The following is a 25366-nucleotide window of genomic DNA, read 5'->3' on the forward strand; positions in this document are numbered from 1 at the left end:
GGGATTCGAACCCACAATTATAGGTTTCCGACGAGCCCCAGTGACACAACACTGCACAGCGAATGGCGGCGTCTTTGTCGACTGGACCGCTCGTACGTTTTCTACATTGCGTCTCCGTGGCAAGTTATATATAACATGCCTCTTTTTTCGACAGCCTCAGGGATTAACAGTATATGCCCGAAACTTTTTGCAGACATTTTCATTTTCCCCCTTCAAGGACTCCAGGGGGCACGGGTGGCCCAGTCAGCGATTCGCTGTGCAGAGTTGCGTCCCTTTGACACGCCAGAAACCTATGATTGTGGGTTCGAATCCCGGTTCCCCCCGATTATGTTTCTAGGTTTGTCAGCACAATACCCGTGCTCGTGGGTTTCACCTAAGTGGTAAACGTCTGAGACCTGCATCACTTCGGGCTTTCCTTCCACATTAAGCTGACACGCCGCTATATAACTGGAATACTGTTAAAAGCGGCGTTAAACCCAACTCACTCACTCTAGGACTCCATACCCAACCCCCGACCTATACTCGCATGGATGAAGTATCGCCTAACCATCAGACATATATCGTACATCAACAAATATTTATTGAAATGACGCAAACTTTCTGTTGACGTACGATTATGATGACCTGAGAAAAATAAACGTTATCAAGACTGTGTTTTATATCTGAAGAAGATGGGGCGTGTTTGTGGGAGGGGACAGACGTGACGGAATGGCACCGTCGTGATTGGCTGCTGCGCTACTGACGTTTGGGTCTTTGCTGGCGAGAGTTAGGATCGGTCAGCTTCAGTGTTGTAGCCAGCTGCTTCAACTGGCCTAATCCACGGCAGTGAGAGGGAAACGAGATCGATCTGAAGTCGCTTGTTCACTCTGGCTCTTCCATGTGTAGTGAGGAATACATTCCCAGGTTATAGGATCTAAGGTATGTTTGGAACTTATCTCCCCACACAGTTACATATCATGTTTAAGAAAAGAAAATAGACATTTTTGTTCATTCTAAATCCTTTCAAGATGGTTAGGATTAATCAAGAAAATATTCAAATATTAAGTTCGTTGATTTCTTTTTGGGGTATGTTTTTGTCATGGGTGAATGCTTCTGTATACATGCCTGACAATAGAATCCGATAAACGGAAATTTGCTAAAATGTTTGATATCTACAAAATAAGATATGTCATAGAATGTAAATATGGACCGCCTCCGTGGTCTAGTTGTAGGGTCGGGTCGGTGTCAGTATACTGTATCTGAGTAGGGTAATCAAGTTAGACTGCGGCTTGGTATCTCACTGGGGTAGCACTATAAATCGGCAGCAGTCCGGAGTAGTGCAAGCACACACACACACACACACACACACACACACACACACACACACACACACACACACACACACACACACACACATACACACACGTGCATGCACGTCGCTGTGTACATGTTAGTTCAGTTATCTTGAATGCGACGTCAAATCCCATTTCATCTCACCTCATCAGTTTTAAGGAACTGTAGATGTATGTAGTTTTCATCGCAAATTTGATTGATCGTTTTGATGAGAAGTGTTCAAAATAGCACCACAGACAATTGTTATGGCAGTTACGAAAACCGTGGAGTTATTGTGGTATTGACAATACTATTCACTCGGTAATTTGTCCGGACACCAGTCAAATCAAGAACACGTGTACGATAACATGATTGTCTGGTTTGCTCACCTGCCGCCGTCGCTGGGCAGTGTCAGTCTACAAACATACTTTTTAATACAAATTGTGTTAGTTATTGGTGCTTCCGATAGTGCATGACATGCTTACTCTTTTCGCGAACACCTGGTGTCATCACTGATCCGGCCCGTGACGATCCGGGGTAGAATAGGTCTTCAGCAACCCATGCTTGCCGTAAAAGGCAACTATACTTGTCGTAATAGGCGACTAATGGGGTTGGCAGGCTCATTGACTTGGCTGATGCATGTCATCGTATCTCATCGTTCCTGAGATATCGGTATAGTCTGTTAAGGTATCAGAAAACCAGATCTTTGATCTTCATGCGCGCATTTACGCCAAAGATATTTTTCCTGTTAAAGTAATTTGTGTTTACAGGAGTTGAATACACAATCTCAGTTTTGAAACTTTTAGGGTCTGACAATACTAGTTTAACAAAATAAAGGTTTTTCGTCAACACAAACTGATTCAACATATTGTTGGATGTGACATTCGTCATCAATGTTTAAGACAAACTGAATAAATAATTTACAATCAGGAATTAGTGTGAAACCAAAATACAGCCAACAAACGGTACAACATTGTATTACAAAATTACCTAGGTTTATAAATCAATACATATTACCACACGTCAACTACAGTGGCAGTACAACATAGAGTGGTAGTACAATATTCAATGGCAGTATCAAATATGACAGCAATGAAAATGACAATGACAAAAATAATAATCACTGGGCTACAACAGTGGTCAAGCTTCCAACATATGCCAAGGCTGGAACTCTGGGGTGATAAGTTGGAGTTGACACAGTGCCAGACATCACAAAATATTCTACATGTTTCTATAACGCTTGACGTCATCCATGCTATTCCGGAACAGATAATTCTAGCATCTAAATACAGTTATAATCATTGTTTATAAATAGATTACACTGTGACACAACACACTCCCCCTTCATCAGTGTCATCTCAATTCCACAGGCGAAACAGTGGCAATTACCGAGTATGTACATTGTCATTTCTTTCATGATACTTTCTAATCATACTTACAGGACAAAGCTATGTCTTTTTACGATGGCCTTTTTTTGTACAACATAGTCGATATCACAGACTTTTCTGTCAATAACATACGGACCATGGCACCCAGCAAGTACTGGTTGACCAGGAATTGGCAAAACACTTAGACTTTATCGCAAGGACTGAAATTTCTGTCTTGAGACTTTTTGTCAAAATGTACTTTCATTTTGTCCTTCAAGTGATCCTTACCAACTTCACAAGCTTTTGAAAGCCTCGCCTGAAATGATGAGACTTACTTCAATAAAGTCATTTCAGACTTATCATAAAACCACCGCTCCTTCGAGTGCTTTAAGGGTCTATGAACAGTATGGATAAAGACAAGGTCCAAAAGAACCTCTTTTAAGCTCCCTGAGATTCAGGATGAAATGCACTAAAAATATTATCTAAGATGCCTAACTGTGGAAACGCCCGACTTGAAATTAGAGCCCTGATCTGACTGTTCGATAGTCCCAGGAAAAACCAACAATGGTGAAACGCTTTCCAAAAGCTTTGATGATAACTTGATCTTTAATGTTTCGTAAAGGAGTAGCCTCTGGAAAACTTGTGGAAGTGATAGCAAGTATGTACTGACTTCCTGACTAAGTTTTAGGCAAAGGACCAACCCAATCGATGAAAGGTTCTTCAAAAGCTGGAATGGGTTTCAAAGGTGCTGCTGGACTTTTCTGATAAGGTTTGCCAACCATTTGACACAATGGCATGTTTTGCATTAGTCAGCCACATCATGCCGCAAATTAGGCCAAATGAAATGGGACAGACTATTGTCACAAGTTTTGTGTACAACCAAATAACCCGCCAAAAGAGTTTCATGTGCCAAACTCAAAACATGCTTCCGACATGAATTTTGAAGAACGATTTGATGGAAGACCTTCCATTTGTTATCAGCAGGTACATCTGGTAGCCTCCGTTTCGTCATCAAAACGCTATACTTGAAATAATAGCAAACTGTAACCTTGTCAGCTTCTTCTAAAGAGAGTGCTCTGTTGGCGTGAACTTTGAGTTCTGGGTCTTCCCCCTGTAACTTAACTTACTGCTCCCTCCCCAGAACCGGTTCCTCAACAGCCAAACTGTCAGAAGTTAGAGTACTCTCTCTCAAACATTTAGACTGGTGAAGAGAATGATCCATAAAAGTGTCAGCCAAATCATAAGTGGAATTATTCTCAGAAGTACTTTGTTCAGCCGGAGCACGAGTATCAACACACAAAAGAAAAATACCTCGAAATATCTTTCTTCAAGATTTTCAGTACTTACCGAAGTGCTGGGCTGAAGACAAACAACAGGATTAGCTAAACATCTTCCCTCTGCTTTATCATTCCCAGTGAGCAAGTCTATGCAGGTAGAGTTTCTACACCCTCAACCCCAACCAATATATCAAATCTGTCTTCATATTCATAGAATGGAGAGGTGCACTGGTAAAATCACATAAACCCTTGAACAAAACCTCAGAGTTGGCTGATGTTTCCTCAGAAGCTGGCAAACTACTAACGAGGAGCCCCTCAAACTGTAATGGCATTAACATTGGAACTATCATCTTTAGCGGACACTAACAAACGGTAAATACTTCTATCTCACAACAACAGACTTTAATGACTGGTCCGCAATAGATAAAACTCCTCAATAGTCGAACCAAAAAGGGGTGTGACCTTACATTCACCAAAACAATCGGGAACAAAGGGTGACTGTTTTTGAAAGCGAGTTTTCTACACTCAGAAATGATATGCCCTGGCTTGCGGCAATACCTACAAGTAGGACCTGACGGAAATCCAGAAGTACTTTTAGAACTGGAGTAGAACTTGTCTTTTTGTCAAAAAAAGACGTGATAGAACCAAACCTGGGTGAGGATGAACTATGCTTTACTGATTTGTAACCCTGCGAACTCCTGCCTGTAAACCCTCGATGTTTGAACCTAACCGTGTGAATTAGCAAATAATCATCGGATAACGTAGCAGCCTTGTGTAACTGAGCCACTTTCTGCTCTTCAAGATATGTTGGAATGTCCGTTGACACACACTGCTTAAAATACTCCAGCAGAACTAACTGCCTTAAACTATCAAAGTCAACATTGGTTTTCTTTGAGTTACACCACCTACCAAACAAACTTTCCTTCTCCTTTCCAAACTCAACAAATGTAGGATCATCCCTCTTCTTAGCAGAACGTTTGCCTGTACGCTTCAGGAACCAATTCATAAGCCTTCAATACCTAATCCTCAACAACCTGATATTCAGAACTCCTATCAATGGGTAGGCAGAATAAACTTCCTGAGCTTTTCCCCAAAAACAAAATTTCTAACAACGTGGTCCACTGATTTTGAGGCCATTTCAGACTGTTAGCCACTTTTTCAAAATGTAAGAACATTTCTCAACATCACGTTCAGACAAGGATGGAACAAGTCTATCTGCTTGGAAAGATCAAACGATCCATCACCTGTTGTACGGTGTGACAGCTTCCAATCACATTTTTTCATTATCAGCTTTAATTATAAATTATCTTTATTGCTCAGCTTTATTTTGTTTTAGCTGAAATTCCCTCATCTTTTTTTTTTTATCTTCACGTCTTATTTTCTCTTTCTCTTTTTCAGTTTCCAATTCTTTAAGCTGATTTTCAATAGCCAATTATTCTCTTTCGAGTTCTAATTTCCTCAAAGCCAAGGCATCATAAACTTTCTTTTATCCGCAGCTTATTATGATCAATTGTTTTAATTCCAATATTTCAATGCGTGCAGTCTCATGAAGTACAAACGTAGATTCTTACTCTTGGTTAATACATGTGACTGTACATCTTCCGGATTTTCCAGCAAAAGAAGACCACATGTACTTGTAACTCTGAAGTAGCTGACATCTTGACTACCTTTGAGGTACAAAATAAACTGGATAATCCCATTGTTGTTTGTTCAGTTAAGAGAACTCCTACCTGAGAATAATTTGTCAGTCATTCTATTCTACAACAAAGAAAACACGAATGTAAATGCTATATTTACTAAAGGCATACGAATGTATTAAATATATATTTTGCGTTCAGGTTAATGCAGCCAGTACGTATAGTATGACAAATACGTCAATTAGAAGTGATGTACTCTAACAGAATAAAACTTTGGTTAATGAAGATATGAGTTAACAATATACGATATAGCGTCGTGGTAGCATGTGTTTGCGTGTGAGGCTGCTTGTACTGTTCCGGACTGGTGCCTATTTACTAGCACCATACCGCAGTTTTACCGGGTACACCATTCAGACACAGTATTCTGACTCCTAGCCGACCAGTCCTTTTAAGACGAGCGCCAGGGTAACAACATGTACCATCGGTTAACGTCTTTTGATGTCTTGTAACACGGACGGGGATCTAACCACCGACCGTCCACTCTATCCACCAGAGCACGGAACGGACTAAGCAATTTCTATTCGTAATGCTTCATACTCATCCTTGTCTTAAAGCCGGGATCGATTGGCACATGTGGATCCTTGTTGTCTATTTGTATGAGGATAATTATCGTCAACCATTGAATAGCAATGACTCGCGTTGTCGCAGTTGGTAATTGCAAATGAACTGGACTTAGGAGCCAGCTTTTGATTGAATACATTGACTTAACTAAAGGTGAATGACCTGGAGAATATCATACAACACAATTAAATACAAACGTACGCTATGCTTCCCCACCTCGTCATAACAAAGTGGGGACGCCGAGGTGAAATGGGTCCCCAGTAACTTATGCTTGTCGTAAGAGAATCGGGTGGTAAGGCTCGGCTGATTGTGTATCGTCGTGTCCCGATGGGGTTGAGCGTTGCCTCTCCTTTCACTGTGCCTTGCATCGAGTATTGCTGACTGCAGTATTTAACAACAGCCACATCTCTCACTTGTCCAAATTCGAAGTACATGTAAATTGGCGGCGACACAGGGCTTCGAGAAGACTGGAGTCGTTATCCCTTTCAAAATTACATTACAAATCTAAGCTCTATTTCAAATAACGTTACACATCAATGCATGTTTCAAACATTTAAAATTATAAATCTCAAATCTAAGTTCTGTTTCAAATTACTTAACACATCAATCTCAATGTTTCAAACATTTTAACAAATTAATTTTCAAGTCCATCCTCTGTTTCAAATTACATTACACATCAATATGTTTCACATCAAACACATGAATATATGCCCAAAACAATTCAAATCTAAACTCTAAACTGTTTTCGAATATACGTTTTGAATTTATATTACATGTTTATATACATGGTTTCAAGCGTTTTAATGACAGTTGGCTGTCTCACTGTTTGACAATATGCCGTTTACATTTATTGCAATTGGTCAAGGTAACGAATCTGAATCTGTCTGGAATGATAAGACGGTTGTTTGACATTAAATTCCCTTCCACGTGTTCCAAGGACACACACACACACACACTCACACACACACACACACACACACACACACACACACACACACACACACACACACACACACACAAACATAACAGTATTCGTAATAACCTAATAACGGTAATACAAACATAACGATTTGTGTAACAGTTGTCTGGGTTAATTATTCGACTCTCATTCAGTTCATCTCCCTGCAAATGACGTAACACGTACAATGTCTGGATAACATCATTACGTACACCTGAACGGAACCACATCTCCGTCGTATCACACATATTCATAAGAAATGGCTCCACCGACCATGGCTGTCTGCTCGTGTACATGTTTAGAAGCAGGCTGCCACGGCAACAGACAGGTGAACGTCTCCTAAACAAGTAAGTTGGCCAAGAAATGTTGCAGTTACTGTATCTGTTTATTGATCGGAGGTGATTTAAGTTAATTGAGAGTCATGCAGTTGTATATACTATACATGCTGACAACCCCATCTTCTTCACCACGGCTGGATATGTTATTGTAGCTGGGTAAACATTTGTAGTATGGAGAAGAACAGGTTTGATTCTCGGAACCAACGCAGTTTCAAGTATCTTCTTTTGTATATGTATTTGTGATTAGTTTGGGGGGTAATTGGTTACACGAAATGAATAAGTTAAGCAACTTTGGATGTTAAATTTGATTTCAACGTCAACGCATGGCATCGCAGGCTAAATGTGATAATATGTGTCAGTGATGAACGTTAACTTGCATTGTGTCTCTCCCTTCCTTTTCTCCATATCCACATTAGCCGTGAAGATTTGGGTTAGAATTGATCTTCATCAACCCATGCTTGTCGTAAGAGGCGACTAACGGTATAGGGTTGTCGGTTGCTCGGTGACTTGGTTGATGCATGCCTTGAGAGCTGGAATTGCAAGGTTTTCTTATGCAAACATCTTGTTTTAATTACTCCTTCCACATATGTATTTCCACATATTATACGGGGCGGTTGGGTAACCTAGTGGTTAAAGCGTTCGCTCGTCACACCAAAGCACCATGATCGATTCCCATCTGACTCACTCTCTACATAACACTTCGATGCTTAAAAGCCATATGCATAGATATACTACTTCGTCATGTTGATGAATTTCTTTTAATTAAAATATATTTGATTGTCTCATCTCTTCATCTGTAATGTCAGAGGGATGAATATTACTGATGACGTCCAGTTCACTTTGAAATATGTTCTTTTATTGTAGTAATAAATGAAGGACGAGTCACAGTACCTTTGCGAGTTATACAGGTACAGTTGCGAAAACGAAGGGAGGAGCGAACTCTGTCTCAGTACATAGCCAAACCCCCACGTTCCACTGCTATATTACTAGGTATATACAAATAGCTGCCGGGTTAGCGAAAACTTACTTTTCACTTTCCACTCAAGGCCCATGAACCGATGGCACAGGCGTAGTTAATCTCAATGCACATGCAGTTTGAGTGGCACTCTCGTATAAAGTGCATTGGGTGATGTACATTGTGGGGATGAAGTTACACGTGACCCAAATGACGAACGCCCATGGGGTCAGAGACTTGGCTGTGAATTAGGAAAACACATATTTCATCCGTTCTTGAGGACAGGTGTCACAAAGGCTTAATTCACTCCAGATCTAGGAACAGAATCGACCGCATTGTATCTTGTTTCATCACATAAATATTGTGTTTCCAAATCATTACTGATCCTATTGGGAACTGTAAACTTATTGAGGAAGAGACTATACGGATGTCAACTTCTTTATTATGAGGAACACAACGTTTCGGAGTATATGCTTATTCCCACTAAAGCTTCCTTTGTTAGCTTGTACCCTTTCCTAGTTTCCACCTTTTGTTATCTTATTAATTTTGTTGTCCTTACATGTACATATAGATGCTCTCTGCCTCATGGCATTCATTCACCTGATGAAGGAGTAAGCACATACTCCGAAACGTTGTGTTCATCATAATAAATAAGTTGACATCCATATATTCTCTTCCTTATGTGAATCACTTCTAAATGCCTTTCAAAGACCTGTAAACTAATTGACCTATAACATCTGGTATCCCACACAGCTCAAAATCCCTTATAATTACCATGAATATTTATATCCAATTCAAGATGTTAAATTTATCAAACGAAACGCCGCAATTTTCAGAGTGCCTGTCTGAATGGCATTCTCATCTACTTGTGCGGGTAATTGATCTGCCATTTGGTTCCTTAAGTTTGTCATTACGCGCAATTACAGATCGATCATGTGAGAACTTTTTGTTTTAGTTTCGGATTTGACGTGATGGAGGTTCGAGTTTTCTGTTGTTAATCGATACTCGTTCTGCATTACGTTGAACAGTAATGTAGATAATCTGTGGTTGACTGTTACCTGTATGCATTCCGTAAATAATTTCTTCCCAAAAAATTTTCGCTGAACATATTGGATGTCCTGAAAAGTTTGAGTTGTAAAAAATATGTGTTCGGCTCTTTTCCGAGAAGAAAAATAATGCAATGACCGATTCACAAATATTCGCAATCATTTACAGACCGCTGTCACATAGCTGAAATATTGCGCCGTTAAACAAAAATCAAACACACAAAGAAACTATTTGATAGTGTTTCATCAACATATGCTTAAGGTAAAGTCTGACTAGTAAAACGGTCTCATGTCTTCAGATTATTAAAGATTTTTGTTTTTCGTGAAAGGTTTTAACTCTTTTATTTAACTGTCACTGCGTTGTAACCTTGTTGCGTGATGTTGCGTTACAGTGTATCATGTCATCAGTGGAGAGAAATTGAGGGAACGTCCCTCAGGTTGTATTTATTTTATTAAATATGTATGGCCGTAAATCTTAAACGGATGTGGTATTCTTACTTATAACGTGTTCGCGAATCCCCATTCATTTTGTGGATAACATATGTATAAACTTAAACACCTTGACATGTAAGCGTCGGCAATGACCTCTAGCTCGACGTTTGACTATGCCGTCATCTGGTCAGTGACCCGACCACTGTTGACTTCTGGGTCAATCCACCACAGAATTCGCGGCTGCCTGTGTTTGTTAATTATGGTTATACAAAAACTTGATTGACTATTATGCTTTCAATCGTAGTAGTGTGCCAAAAGGGTCTATGAAAACATCCTGGAAATATGGGCGATTAGTTTAACGCTCTTTATCCCCTGCCAATTGCATTCTAGACATTAGACAGATCAGCAACACATTGTGAATATCCGGGGTAGAATAGGTCTTCACAACCCGTGCTTGCCGTAAAAGGCGACTATGATTGTCGTAAAAGGCGACTAACGGGATCGGGTGGTGAGGCTCGCTGACTTGGATGATGCATATCATCGATCCCAACTGCGTGGATCGATGCTCATGATATCAGTCACTGGATTGTCTGGTCCAGATTCGATTACAGACCGCCGTCATATAGCGGGAACATTGCTGAGTGCAGCGTTTAACAATAAACCAACCAAACCATCAGCCACAGAAGTGCATATGGTGTCATTAATTGCAAAACATTTAGTTGTTGCCATTTTGTTGCTGTGACAACTCATTGTCACATTGCGACCGTATTCCATTTGGTTTTGTCTATCGACCCTGCTGACCCCGAGTACGGTTGTTCTGCCTCTTCTAACACACAATCACATGCTGCTAATCTTCTAATCATGTACTGCTCTCGCCGTGCGTCATTCTTCCCAAGTCTATGATGTCACCTCTGATGATACATGTCCAGACACAATTGATCAATGTTGTAATGTTTTGACTCTGAGGTTGACCTTTATTCACATAAAAGTTTTCAGTTAGGCTTATTTAAAAGCGTGACTTCTAACGTTTATGACCAAATAAATCGGAACATAATCATAAAGCTGGGATATTAAAGACATGTTTCTGAAACAATTCAAGTGTGTTATTCAAGTTGTTTATAACGCTATACGTGGTCAAGCATTTCCGTCCTTCTCCAGATCGTTTGCTCCCCATGTTTTGCCAGATACCGCTACTATGTGCGTCAGGTCGTTCTTTCTTAAACGTCAATTGCAAGTCATCATCATTGCACATTGTATTATATATCCATTCCGTATTGACATATATAACCTGTACCACCTTGTCACCATAGCTTGGTTCCAGGAGAGACGTCACCCTCTCCATCTGTACTATCTCCACACACATAATTTCTCTCGCTCATGTCAGTAATTGGATTGGACGGCTCTTTGTAGAGGGTATAATACCAAAGGCGTACAAATATCATAGCAGAATGGAGAAATAATACAGAGACTTGATAATCGACTATGGTCATAGGTGTAAGCATCTGTAGGCAAGGAGTATTAGATTGTCATCATTTAAACACTATCTAATATAATATATTCATGCATATCAAATATAGTTAAATCTGGCAATTACAATGTGAATGTTAGTTCTTCGTGGTATGTGTTTCTGCATTGGCGAAGTATCATTTTTGAAGCATCACGATAAACACATTTTATGAACACATTTTTACAAACAATTCACAAAATATGTTTTATTCTGATATGAACCATATTTTTTTCCGAGGACACTGCCAATTAAAGTTTCATCTCAATATAAAGCGCGTTATATTAATTACTGTTTTGCCCTTACGCACAATGAAATCATTTCCGAGAGATGATCGAGACCGGTTATTCACTGATGTTGACGTTAAACATTTTATTATATTATGACAATATATGATTAAAGAACATATTATTATTTTACGAAAAAGCGAAGACATTTTTATCAGCACGTCTGTCGAATCACATTTTTCGTATGAATCAATCCTCAAGTCCCTTCTGACTACGTTATAGTAAGAGTGAGTTGGGTTTAACGACGCTTTAACAATATTCCAGTTATATCGCGGCGTGGCAGCTTAATGTGGGTGGAAAGCCCGAAGTGATGCAGGTCTCAGACGTATACCACTTCGGTGAAACCCACGAGCACGGGTATGGTGCTGACAAACCTAGAAACATAATCGGGGCGAACCAACAATCATAGGTTTCTGCCATGCCCAAGGGACGCAACTCTGCACAACGAATAGCGACGCTTTAGACGACTCGGCCACCCGTGCCCTCGTTATAGTAAGAGAATAATGGTGTGACGGTGGTAAAAATCGAATAACAGATCCATCATAATCATAATTATAATTGTTTTCATTGAGGAAGACTAGTGTTGTTTAAAGGTCAACTTTGACGCATCAGTGACAAAACTGATGTCAGATGCAATTCCCTATTTTGACTTCTGATCCTTGAATTTGAACAATTAACTTGACTTTGCGTGTGTTTGTGATGGGCGCCCCCGGTTAGGCAGGGTACGCTTACCTTTTCGCGAACACCTGGTATCATCAATATTTGATATAGATTCATAAAGACATGTTCACATGTTCACGATATAGTCGGAATCGTACAATCGACAATAGAATAAGTTCACATCACTCTATTTGAGGCCACTTGCATATGGTGACAAATAACTACGTTTCACGGCACGATTAAGCTCATATCTTGACGTTTTGAATAGTGTTGGTATTAATGTAAATACACACTGATTTCCAAGTATTTAAAATCAATTGGTTCTATTTCCATATGTGCCTAGTTTGAGAATGTTTGGAAAAAATTGAAGAAATGCACACATTAACATCAGTGTCCATACCCGTTCATTATCCTGGCGGGTGTGTTATGTCACATAAAAGCGACCCAAAACGAAATTAATGACATTTTGAAACAAATGACACTACGGGGTGTATATTATTTCAAACCTTATTTCAAACGTTTGAAATCAAACAGTACCCTTAAATTTCCAGTCAAAGAAATTATTAGGATATTTTATAATTTCAAATCTTGTGTTCCAGTTCTGTTTTAAACAGGTGAGTTCAGATCTGCGGTGATTACTGCTGATATTTGTGCACATCATCGGTATTGTAAGGATATTGCGGTCCGATCACCTCCGTGTCTGAGATATCGGTACAGTCAATTGAAGTATTTGAAAACCAAGGTGCATTCGCGCATTTACGCTAAAGATATTTCTAACATTTTTTCCTGTTAAAGTAATTAGTGTTGACAGGAGTTGAATACACAATCTCAGTTTTGTAACTGTTTGGGTCTGATAAATCTATACCAAATTATAGTAAAAAGATTTTCTTCAACACAAACTGACTCAACATTATGTTGATGTGACAATTGCAATCATTTTGAGAAATTATAGACAAGTGTTCAAAAGTCCAAATGACCGTGGATATTTCCTACGTGGTTTTTTTTGGCATGTTCATAGAGTCATCATATGTCAAATATATATAGGCAAATGGGCAGGCACATCTTGTTATCAATAATCTTGGAAATGCTCAAACAGTTATTGTTTTCATGTTGCAAATTCAAAGTAAAGGAAAATGATCACGACCACAAACCCGATATCTGATCCCCAATTCTGTAGAAACTGTTACTGTAAAAAATAGGTTCTTTTATGGATTCTAAAGATAATTGATGCAACGTATGTCACATCCAATAAAAGCTTGTTGATCCTTTGTTTGCCACTGTAGTAATGGCCAGGTTTCACTGATTGTGGTCAAATGGTAAAGATAGTCACAGAATCTAACATCATCAACACATGGAGGTCATGATATTATGTAACCCTCAGGGCATTGTGAGACGTACTGAATTGGAGCGCCATTTTATCTCATGCAGCTGTTAATTTTGTGTTTAAATATGTTTGTCGTATGAAGTAGCATGTCCACTATACTATAATTTACAAGATTCAGGTAATCAGGCAACAATAGATGGATCTCAAATTTTATCAAGGAAGACCATATATACATGCAGACATTCCTTAGTTAAAGAGTAACACCGGCTGTCTTTGTAAAGAACTGAACTGTTATCCCTTGGCCAAAGACAACCGTTATGTAGGTCCGTGCTGCTCTTAATTTAGCAACTGCACGTTGTCTGTTATGTCGCTTATGATACTGGGTGATAGACGACATGAACACACATCAACAAATGCTAAGTATGTGTATGAAGGCCATATTATTACGTTCCTTTATCCTCAACTTATTTTGATGAATTATTATTAATTCCAATGAAAATGTTCAATGCGTGAATCTCTCATGAAGTGAAAAACGCAGATTCTTACTCTGGGTAAATACATGTAGTTGTACATCTTCCGGATTTTCCTGCAGAAAAAGATTACTTGAAACACTAAAGCATGTGACGTTTTGACCATAATTGTGGTACAAAACAAACAGAGCATTTTATCCCAGTACATGGAAAGAGGGGAATGCCATTGTTGTTTGTTCAGTTAAGAGAACCCTTACATGAGAATCATTTGCCAGACATTGTAATTTACAATAAAAAACACGAATGTATTTTTCCGTTGCGTTCACACGTTAATGCAGCCAGTATGTATGACAAATGCGTCAATTAGAGGTGACGCGCTCTATAAGAACATAACTTTAATCAATGAAAATATGAGTTAACAATTAAAGTATCGTTTCATCAAATATAGGGCACAAAACAAATGTTTGAATTCGTCACTGGTGTCTTTTAAATGACATAAAGTGCATATTATATTATTATGTAGGATACACTGTCATCTACCTACACCAATTGGCATATAGAATCTAAATTTAAGACGATTACGCCCGTGGTTTTCTTTCAATACTGATAAATAGCATTCCAATTTAAAAAAATACCATTATGCCATTATAGGTGACATCTTTAGAGCAATATATAGATAACGTTTACACATGTTTGTGCAGATCATGACGATAAAGTTGACTACGCTCCCGTAGGCACAAGTGTTGCTCATAACACTATTAAGAGGTCTATGTGACAAGTCGATACCAGATTTCTCTTCGATAGAATTTAATTATAAATAGAAAAAAAGGCTAGGTAAACATGGTCAAATCATACATTCGCAGGTGCGAGAATCGGCCTTTCATGTACAAAATTACATGGAGAAAAAAATGGGATTAATTAAGGAGTATGTCATTGAGTCAACATCACTGCGTAACTGTCTCAGCCTTCACAATCATGTGATGAATGACATGACAATATTCATTATTACTCTTTGGGGTCGATTTTTACAGCAATGAATTCCCTTCATTGTCACAATACTGCTCAATTGTTGTTATCTATGCAAATTTGTTGTCACCGTTTTCACAGTCATCGGGCACCTCTCATCAGCGCGTACTATTATGTGCTATTGAAGTCGCCACTAGAACTCGTTGTTTGCCGGGACAGCACACGCACATATCCATCGTACTACTTGTCGCGGACCACCCGCTACCCCTTTGTTCATAAGGGAACGCGCGATAGTTTATCGGGGTTAATTGTCAGGTCACAACTCAACTTATCCGGGCTTACCAGTGGAAAGCTTGGAGTTTTGCAAACATCATTCATATTGTTCACAGTGAATATGACAAGTGAATATGCTCTCAAATCTCTCCCAAATGTGATTCCTATCGTCGTTGAGCGATCCCATCCTGCTGCTTCCTCACTTAAATATTTTTAGTTAATCTTTTACATAACCTTTTTTCATGTTTGCAGCAACCTACAATGTATGATTGACGTACGAATACATTTTATGGATCGGGTGTCTTAGGCTCGGTGACTTGGTCGGTAACCTGTGTCATCGTACCCCGACGGCATGGATCGTTGCTCATAATATCAATCACTGGTTTGTCTGATGCAGATTTGATCAACAGACTGTCATGTTGAAGGTTAAATATTGCTGACTGTGCCATAAATCGACAAATAAATAAACAAATAGTTCACGATCAAATTTCATTGATATTAATTATGTCACGTTTCATTTCAGGACCATGGCCGACCCCACAAGTTACGACGAGGGCCCGGAAACGGGGTTCTCGGACATGTTGGAAAATGTAACATACCTGTTGCACAACAACATGACACCGAGTGAAATACAGCGCCAGAAAGCCCTCGTGAACGCTCTGACCATTACCCGCAACATCTATGTCCCGACCATAGTTATGATCGGTTTGACTGGAAACTTCCTGTCCCTTGTCGTGTTTACAGCTAGCCAGCTCCGCCATGTATCATCATCCGGGTATCTTGCGGCCTTGGCATGCGCAGACAACCTCTTCCTGTTATCGTTACTCGTGACGTGGCTGGACGGAATAACACCAATCATGGTTTCCAAAGAGGCATGTCGGTTTATCATCTTTATCACCTACATCTCCAGCTTCCTTTCAGTGTGGAACGTCGTGTGCTTCACAAGTGAACGCTACATCGCGATATGCCATCCTCTCCATGCCCCGATGATCTTCTCCAAGCTGCAGGAGAAGTATGTTGTCATAATCTTCCTCGTACTGTCAGCTCTCCTCTACAACTTTGCTCTCTGGACCACCGAGACCCAGCCCTACATGAACCGCCTTCTCTGTTCCAGTAACCCTACGTTCTTTTTCCTCATGAATATCGTGACGTGGATCGACACAATTCTCACCATGATTCTTCCGTTCCTCCTCATCCTCTTCATGAACGTGCGGATCGTGTGGCGTGTCATCCGGTACCAACGGAAACGTGAAAGTGTCCTCCAGACCCACAAGACAGAAAAGACGCCCGCTCTGAGGAACAAGTCTCAGATGAGGATCACCCGAACTTTATTACTTGTATCCACGACCTTCCTCGTCCTCAACCTACCCAGTCATGTGATCCGACTGGAACAGCTGATTTCAGCTTCCAATAACTTCAACCTCCTCCACCGGAAGTTAATACAAGAGATCGCGCAGCTTATTTACTACTCGAACTTTAGTGTTAATTTCTTCTTGTATGCCATATACGGAAAACATTTTAAGAAATCATTGAAGATGTTGATCACAAACATGTGCCGCAGAAAGAAGACTTTTTCCCGTGACAGATGCCGTTCCGATTTTAACCGAACATCAACAACATCAATGCAGGCCTATTCCAGGTGACTAGTCGTAAAGGAAAGTCAGTTATGACGGTGATTAAACTTACGGTGCTGAGGCAGGGGTGACAGGTGTGCTCGTTATTAGAAGCAAGTTGTATTTGGTGACTTGGCTTTGTGATGATGATATTTTACAGTGCTCGACTATAACGAATAGGTTCTTGTCGCTCTGGCCAGATGTAGTGGTGACCAGATGTGCAATATCCCAATCATAATGGGCATTTGTTTTCAACTATGACAATACCAAGTACTAGACTAAAGATTTTCAATTACGGAGTTGACGCAGTGTGACAATGTTCCATTGATGAGATGTGTATCGGTGACATAACTTGGCATTATATAGAGAGCCGATGTTCAGGTGTGGAATAACATGACTGTGACAATTTCAAACCCACGATGAACGGTGTTCAGCTTTGGGGACAACTTATATGGGACAACATCAAGCCCGCAAGAGACGGTGTTCAGCTTTGGAGTAACTTATATGTGATAATATCAAACCCGAGCGTGGCGATGTTCTGATGTGGAGGAACTGATAAGTGACAATATCAAGCCCTAGAGTGACGATTTCCATTTGGTGATCGGCATGTCACATCTGGATCCTAGAGTAACGATGTCCATTTGTGAAAAAAGCCTACCTGTGAAGGAGGATCATATCTGTTAAAGATGTCAATTTGTGGAGGTTCCTATATATGACTATATCCTGTCCCAAAGTGATGATGTTGTGGATGCGACTATATGTGACCATACCATTCCTTGGAAGTGTTTATCAATGATAGTTTTAAAACATGGCAGTTAATATCTACGTCATGGACATGTGCAGAGTTGCGTCCCTTCGTTGTGCCATGACCCACTGATCATGATTTCGAATTTTAGATAATAATAATAATAATTATAATAATAAAATATAATAATAGGCATATATATGATCATATATTGCGCATATTTTCCACACCACTCAGGGTCATGCACAAAACGTTATTATTACCCCGGGCACTGGATCAGTATGCACTCATTTTCAGCTCCCTGGGGAGTATGCAACCCAAGCTGTTATGCGCTAGAAGGCTTACAACCAGATTGCCATCTCATCCTACCGGGTACCCATTCACTGCTTGGTGAACAGAGGCACATTTCGAACAAAGTCACCTGCCCAATGAGCCGCCGCATGTGTTACATGTGCTTCAGTGTGAGGTAGGCATATACCTTAAACCTCCATTTAGCTCACACGCTGAAATAGAACTGAAATACTGTTCACGTCGGCGTTAAATCCATCTGAAGATCCAGGGTAGAATAGGTCTTGAGCAACCCATGCTTGCCGTAAAAGGCGACTATGCTTGTCGTAAGAGACGGCTAACGGGGTCGGGTTGTCAGGCTCGCTGACTTGGTTGATGCATGTCATCGATCCCTATTACGTAGATCGATGCTCATGATCTTAATCACTCGATTGTCGGGTCCAGACTCGATTATTTACAGACCGCTGTCATATAGCTGGAATATTGCTGAGTGCGGCGTTAAGCAACGAACAAACAAACAAACAAACAAACAAAATCCATCTCACTGACGGATATGGGATCTAACACATTAAATAGACGGGAAATACAGTTCATAGCAACGGACATCAGAAAGTGCTGAAGGCGTGCACTGTAAATACAAACATATATCTGCGACATTGGGGATATCATTATTATTAATATTAAGCCAAAATTAGTATAGTGCCAACCAGTTTTGTATTTCGGGGACCGTTCAGGTTTTGTCAATACCCATTTTCGGTCGACGGCAGAGGTATTTTTCGATAAAAATCAGATTTCTATATTTGATTGATAATAATCTTTGTTATCTTGTAAGTTGCATCTGTGGCACTTGTGTTGTATTCTTTATGCATTGTTTATTCATGTCTTTCTGGTTAATAAATCTAAGCTTCATAATAGGAATGGTCTCTGTGAACAAACAAAATGGGCATCATTGACGATGTTGTATCGACAGCAATGCGATTGTTATAAAGCAGCATTTCGTAATTTGATAAATTCATAATGTCAAACCGGGATCGGGTGGTCAGACTCGCTGACTTGGTTGTTGCATGTCATCGATCCCAATTGCGTGGATCGATGTTCATGTTGTCAACCACTGGATTGTCTGGTCCAGACTTAATTAGTTACAGACCGCCGTCATATGGCTGGAATATTGCGGCGTTAAGCAACAAACAAACACAACATAATGCCAAACGTCCTGCGATACGCCATGTTTATGAAATCAAACATGACGCATTATACAAGACAATTATAAGTGAGAGAACTCGTCACACCAGAAGTCTTTAAAAGTCTTTTGTATTAAGGAGATATAGCAATGCTGGGAGGCTCGGGATCAGTATAATGTGACTGAGTGATATATCTTTCTTAAACTGGGGTATGACATCTCAGTAGGCTTGTTGGACTCAGTGGGCTTGTACGACGCGATACAGCACATATACACTACGTACGTACAAATTTGAGGACACGTTATTTCTGTCCTGAGCAGAAACCTGGTAATTATAGGCACTTCGATAAGACAGCATCAAAGGGAAATACAGTTAACGGTTATACTAGGTTCATGGCTGCCATCAGGTTGTGTTGTGCCAAGTGATAGTCACGTGTAAGATGAGGTGAAATATGGTTTAACGTCGCGTCCAAGATTATAGCAACGTGGATGCACGTGTATGTGTGTGTGGCTGCTTGCACTAGTAAGAATGATGCTAGCACACAGAGATACCATGCGGCGGTTTAACATGAATACCCTACTCAGACACAGTATACTGACTCCGAGACGACCAGTCCTTGTTTTAGCCCCTTAAAGCCGAGCGCCAGACAGGGTAACAACAACGTCTTTTGGTATGACGAGACCGGGGATTGAGCCCCGGACCATCGCTCTCAGGGCTGACCCTCTACCACTAGACCACTTAGGCGGCCAGTCACGTGTAAGAAATAGGGATTCCTACCAGTGCTTGTCGAGGTCATATTGAACTGAGGCGAATCGAATGCAATGACGTAATAAGAATTAACTATTCTTAAAACAATATCGAAAACGATCATTCAGTCCCTAATATCTGCCGAAACAGATGGAGTGTAAAAGGTGAAACAGTGATGAAAATAATTAAATAAAAGCGTCAAAAGCCTTTCCATATTCATAATAAATCTCTCCAAAAAGCTGAGTCGATTGTACAATTCCGACTATATCATGACCAAGTGTTTATGAATCAGAATCAAATAATGATGAAACCAGGTGTTCGCGGAAAGTCAAGTCAGTCAAACACGAGAACATAATGGTACACGTCAAAATGGGAATTGCATCGGACATCATTGTTGTCACTGGTGCGTCAAATTTGGAAATGTCCACCACATGTCAACGATAAATCTTTGAAATCTTTGAAATCTTTGAATGTAGTAACCCTGATCAAGAATCTTACCTTGGTACAAAGAGCATACTTAATTGTACCTCAAAAGTTGTGAAATGTAGACACCAAGGGCTGGAGCTGCAAGGATATTGCTGGACATAAACAGAAAGTTGACGATTGGGAAGTTGAAGTCATCCGTTTTGTCCTACAGTCTTGTTGAAAGTGTTTTGTCACTTTGAAACTTTGTGCATAGATTTAAATATGAAACAGATGAGGTGGTCTCAGTTGTCTGCCTTGTATCTAGTTTAGGTCTATATATGAGTTGAAGGGAACGGGCTATTTGATGGTTATTGAACGATATCAGACAGAGCTGAAGTTTAAGTACCGAAATACCTTGATTCAGTTAGCCAAACCGAGCAGGAATTGCACTTCACATCCCTAAAGAACAGCTCCGCATGAAGGGGAGCACAATTGGTGGCCATGGGGATGCCTACATTTTGCCCAAATTTCTTACCCCACATTTTACATAGATGTGATCAATGGAAGCATTTCCCATAGTGTTTTCTCAGCAAACTTGTTTATGGAGTATGACATAAAACCAGTGGTGACCCCAGGTGTTCAAGATCAGAGAGTCTTGAACAAAAGGACGTACAGAAAGGATGAACTCATTTATCATTGCATTGTCAAAGCGATAAGAAGGTGCCCTCGCAACTGGTTTCATTGCGTAAAGGGTAATAAATAAATAATTACTATTAATAGGATTATTCATATTAGCATGTGTTCATGAATCACTATCAAATATTGATAACCGGCATTTGTGAAAAGGTGAGTTTATCCTGCCCCACTGATGGCAAAAGCAAGCACATGTAAAACCAAATCAAACCGTAACCTAAAGAAACACGGAAAAATGGTTCATATCAAAGTAGGGAAGTTCGCAATTGTGGTCACTGATGCGTCACATTTGGAACTTTCCTCCACGTATCTATCATAAAACTTCTTGAAAGCTTACTAAGGCCTTTTAGCGAGTCTGACCAAACATATATGACGAAAAATACAAAATTGTTTTTAATGCCTGACGGTGAACCTTTCAAGGGATACACTAATGACGTTTGTCTTCATCTGCTTTAAGCAGATATTCGTGGGTAAACCGGCTGTGGCCAATGCGGCCAATCGTCGCAATCTGCTATTTGTACGTGTCATCGGTTTAATTGAAATTCCTGATGCTTTTTAAAGAGCTACATGTCGACATTTAAGTAAACATCAATTTTTGTTTAATGCGACTAAGACGTCTGTTGGTCTTTAAAGGAAATTAAAATTGGAATTGTGATGAAGTAATTAAAGTCGTTGAACAGATTGTTTGTAATCAGGAGAAGTTGATCTGATTCAAGTAATTTCCTAGATGCACGTTTTTATTTTACTGTTTCTAATTCAAGTTTGTCTAAGAGCAAGCTTCTTTAAATGGAGCGATGACTTCGATTCAACTTACGAAAACTAATTAGAAAAAAACTCGAATCTACAAAATTAGAGAAGCAGAAATCTACTGTCGACCATGACTCGTGTTGCTGTTTGTCGCTATTAAAGAACCGAAAATATCCGATGAAGATTGTTTCCTGATTTATACTATGTTCCACGGGGTACGAGTGGCCCTTGAGCCTAAGGCGGCGTAATTCACTATGCAGAGCGGCGTCCCTTGACAAGCAAGAAACCTAAGATTGTTGGTTTGCCCCGATTATGTTTCTCGGTTTGTCAGAGCTATACCCGTGCTCGTGGGTTTCACCAAATTGGTTTAACGTCTGAGATCTCTATGACTTGGGGATTTCCTCCCACATTAAGCTAACACGCCGTAATAAAACTGGAAGCCTGTTAAAAGCGGCGTTAAACCCAACTCACCTACTCACCATTGTATGTTCCCGATGTATACTACATGTACATATGCATATATGCACATCAGAAGTGAGTGAGTGTGTGAGTTAAAATTTACCGTCGCATCAGCAGTATTTAATTTCAGCCATATAGCGACGAGAACAAGTTGATATAGACTCAGGTGAGTCATGGATATATAAAGTTATATTTAAAAATACATTTGTCAAACATATTTGGGCACAAAAATATGTTTTATACAGTTTAAAACACGGGCTATGGGCCACCTCGCTGGGGACCATGGGGACTTGATATACGGTACCTCAGCTTCCTGCACAATATCCCAACAGGATTTACGTTAGCACTTTAGCCACTGGTGGTTGTGCTCAATACAAGCCAATATTAAACAAAATACTCAGCAATGAGTTGGTTTAAAACGCTGGCGTTTAGAAGTTGGAGTACTAAGTAAGGATAAGAATTTATGGATGAACAACTTCTTTATTACAATTAAGAGCGACGTTTCGGTGTTAGAACATACACCGAAAAGTCGCTCTTAATTGTAATAAAGAAGTTGTTCATCCATAAATTCTTGTCATTACTTGGTTGATGACAGTTACGTTTATTAGGTTAGGAATTACGTGTCACACAGGGGGGACAATCATTTTACGATACTTTAACCTTCTGGACAGATCCTTCGACAATCTCTGTTGATAAAAGCATCCCACCAAATATACAAAAACAGGCAATTAATTATTCACATTCGTATTTTAAAATGTATTATACAGACCAAGTTCTTTCAAGTAACTGAGAATACTGAGTATTTGGTACATACTACTCTTGCTAAATTCAATATGCTTATGGCGGTAAACAATGAAACTGTTATTAGAAATGTTGCAACTTTTATATACCATGCTATGAATGTTAGACTCCAAACACTAAGCCTATAAACGTTAATGATGGACCAAATATTGTACCATGGACCATGTACATGTACATGAATAAAGAATTGAAGTAACTGAGAATTTGATGCCCGCTTACACAGGAAAAGAGATATGTTAGATTTGCTATTTGATAATGTGAATCCAATATATGCTTGACGGTGAACCTTTCATCACAAGGGAAACACTTCGGAGGTTCGTCTTCATCTGTTTTAAGCAGATATCCGTGGGTAAACCGGCTGTGGCCAATGCGGCCAATCGTCGCAATCAGCTATTTGTACCTCCTCATGTCTTGACTGACAACCCAAGTAGTTATGACCGATTGTTGGCTTAAATTCATTAAGTTTATTGGTTCCTACAAACATAAGTTCTTTCCATCCGTATCATCTTGACAACTGCCAACAGCTAACTGATCAAAGTGCTTTTAGTTCACGGCAGGGGTTCGGTTCGGGGTACACGAAATTGGCTTCACACATTGTACTCAGATGGGAATCGAAACCCGGCTTCAGTGAGACGAGCCAACACTTTAACTACCCACCCACCTCAACTATCTTCTGGGCCGTATCTTTCAATTTCCTTTACCATAAATTGTGCATGGTGACATCACAATCAAGATAATCATTAAATACTTACATAGCCATGTAGGGAATACTGTGTGAACTGCTTCAACATTTACCCAACTGATACAACGTTAAAACGTCAAAGAGTGTAGTTCGGAAATATCCTACGTCACGACGATCATGTAGGCCGTTTTCTGACTTAATGTAGTCCTTAACACTGATTTATTACTATCTGTATTTACCTATTGATGATATTATTTGGATATATCTTTGTAACCAAACTGCGAAAGATATTATGGGAGAACAACTTGACAATACATACGCTCATGTCACCTCGTTTCTTGAAGAACTATTCTATTCCGCGATGCTGCTGGTTGTTGTATGGTTGTCAGTGTAAGTCACACGTTTACATATCAAACATCCTTTTCGATATAAACTAATGATATAAATAATTATAAGAATTGACGTTCATTTTAAATTGAGACTGAGTTCATTACAGTGTGAACCTTCAAAGAGTGAAGCCCAAACATTGTACGAACGTCGCCGCGAGCTCCGTGAAGGTTCATACGCCAAAGTGAGTGTCAGTCCTCAATTACGACGTACTGATCACATATGGTAGCGGGGTATTCACCGTGACAACCAGGTTGTTTTTCTATGCAAGGTAACTATTAAAACAAGATAACAGTAAAGTGCTTACTTTGAACCCACGAACCCGGAGAGGAACCCGTGTCTCAAGCAAAAGGAAAGAACACGATAACCAATGCAATGGTTCGCATATGTAGTGTATGTTATAATACAATTTATGTTATTAATTAAAACAAACTTGTATGTCACATTAAAACAAAGTCATAATCACGATGACATTTTTTCTATCATTTGAAATCATAGTTTCCACTAATTTTAATAAAAAGAGAATGAAAAGTAGAACAGAGCCTGTCATGCCATAATTATGACATAGCATTAACCCCAATCACTGACTGCCCGAGTGAGGCATACGTGAGCAGGTTACGTGAACAGATATCTCGAGACATTGTTGATTTGTTTACGACGCGTAGACATATAGCATGATCCCTTATACCTTGTTATTGGACGCAATTAAATCTCAGTATTATAAAACCTCGAATCCATCAGACAGAGGTTATCAGGTAATGCTAGATCAGATTGCGATGACGCACGTAGTTGGCACTTATATGATTGTATAATTATCATATTCTATTATTGGCATAAATCGTGTAGCTGTGGTGTTGCATATAAATTGTCAATGCAAGAGAATAACTACTCTAGATTTTCCACCGAAACAGATTCCATTTGGCGAATAGCCCACAATAGCAGAGTGGACCACTGTAAATCAGTGATGCAACCACGTGTTCACGAAAAGGGTAAACATATCTTGGCCAACCTGTAATTACAGAAGGAGCGTTAACCTGTTCAAAATTAACATTCCGTATCTCACGAGTGATTTATTTTGTTGTCATTGGGACAAAAATTCCTTATCATACATTTGGATATGATTACCTACAACATCAAGCTGCGAGAACGCTGTTGGAAGTGAAAGATTACACTCTGGTCAAGTAACAAGAAT

At 39.7% G+C, this 25366-nt stretch overlaps 1 protein-coding gene across 1 annotated transcript; it reads left to right on the forward strand.

The window, feature by feature from the left end:
- Positions 1–831: 831 nt before the first annotated feature.
- On the forward strand, positions 832–18068 carry LOC139445273 (neuropeptides capa receptor-like). Its single transcript, XM_071226409.1, has 2 exons — positions 832–918; positions 15950–18068. Exon 2 carries the CDS (start codon positions 15954–15956, stop codon positions 17067–17069), a length of 1116 nt encoding a protein of 371 aa, XP_071082510.1. The 5' UTR covers positions 832–918; positions 15950–15953; the 3' UTR covers positions 17070–18068.
- Positions 18069–25366: the final 7298 nt, after the last annotated feature.

Source organism: Haliotis cracherodii, unplaced genomic scaffold (assembly GCF_022045235.1).
Source record: "Haliotis cracherodii isolate W230 unplaced genomic scaffold, xgHalCrac1.p SCAF_6, whole genome shotgun sequence".
Taxonomy (NCBI): Eukaryota; Metazoa; Mollusca; class Gastropoda; order Lepetellida; family Haliotidae; genus Haliotis; species Haliotis cracherodii.

What these genes read in the sequence shown, in the direction of transcription:
- LOC139445273 (XM_071226409.1), top strand. Translation starts at nt 15,954, where the DNA reads ATGGCCGACCCCACAAGTTACGACGAGGGCCCGGAAACGGGGTTCTCG.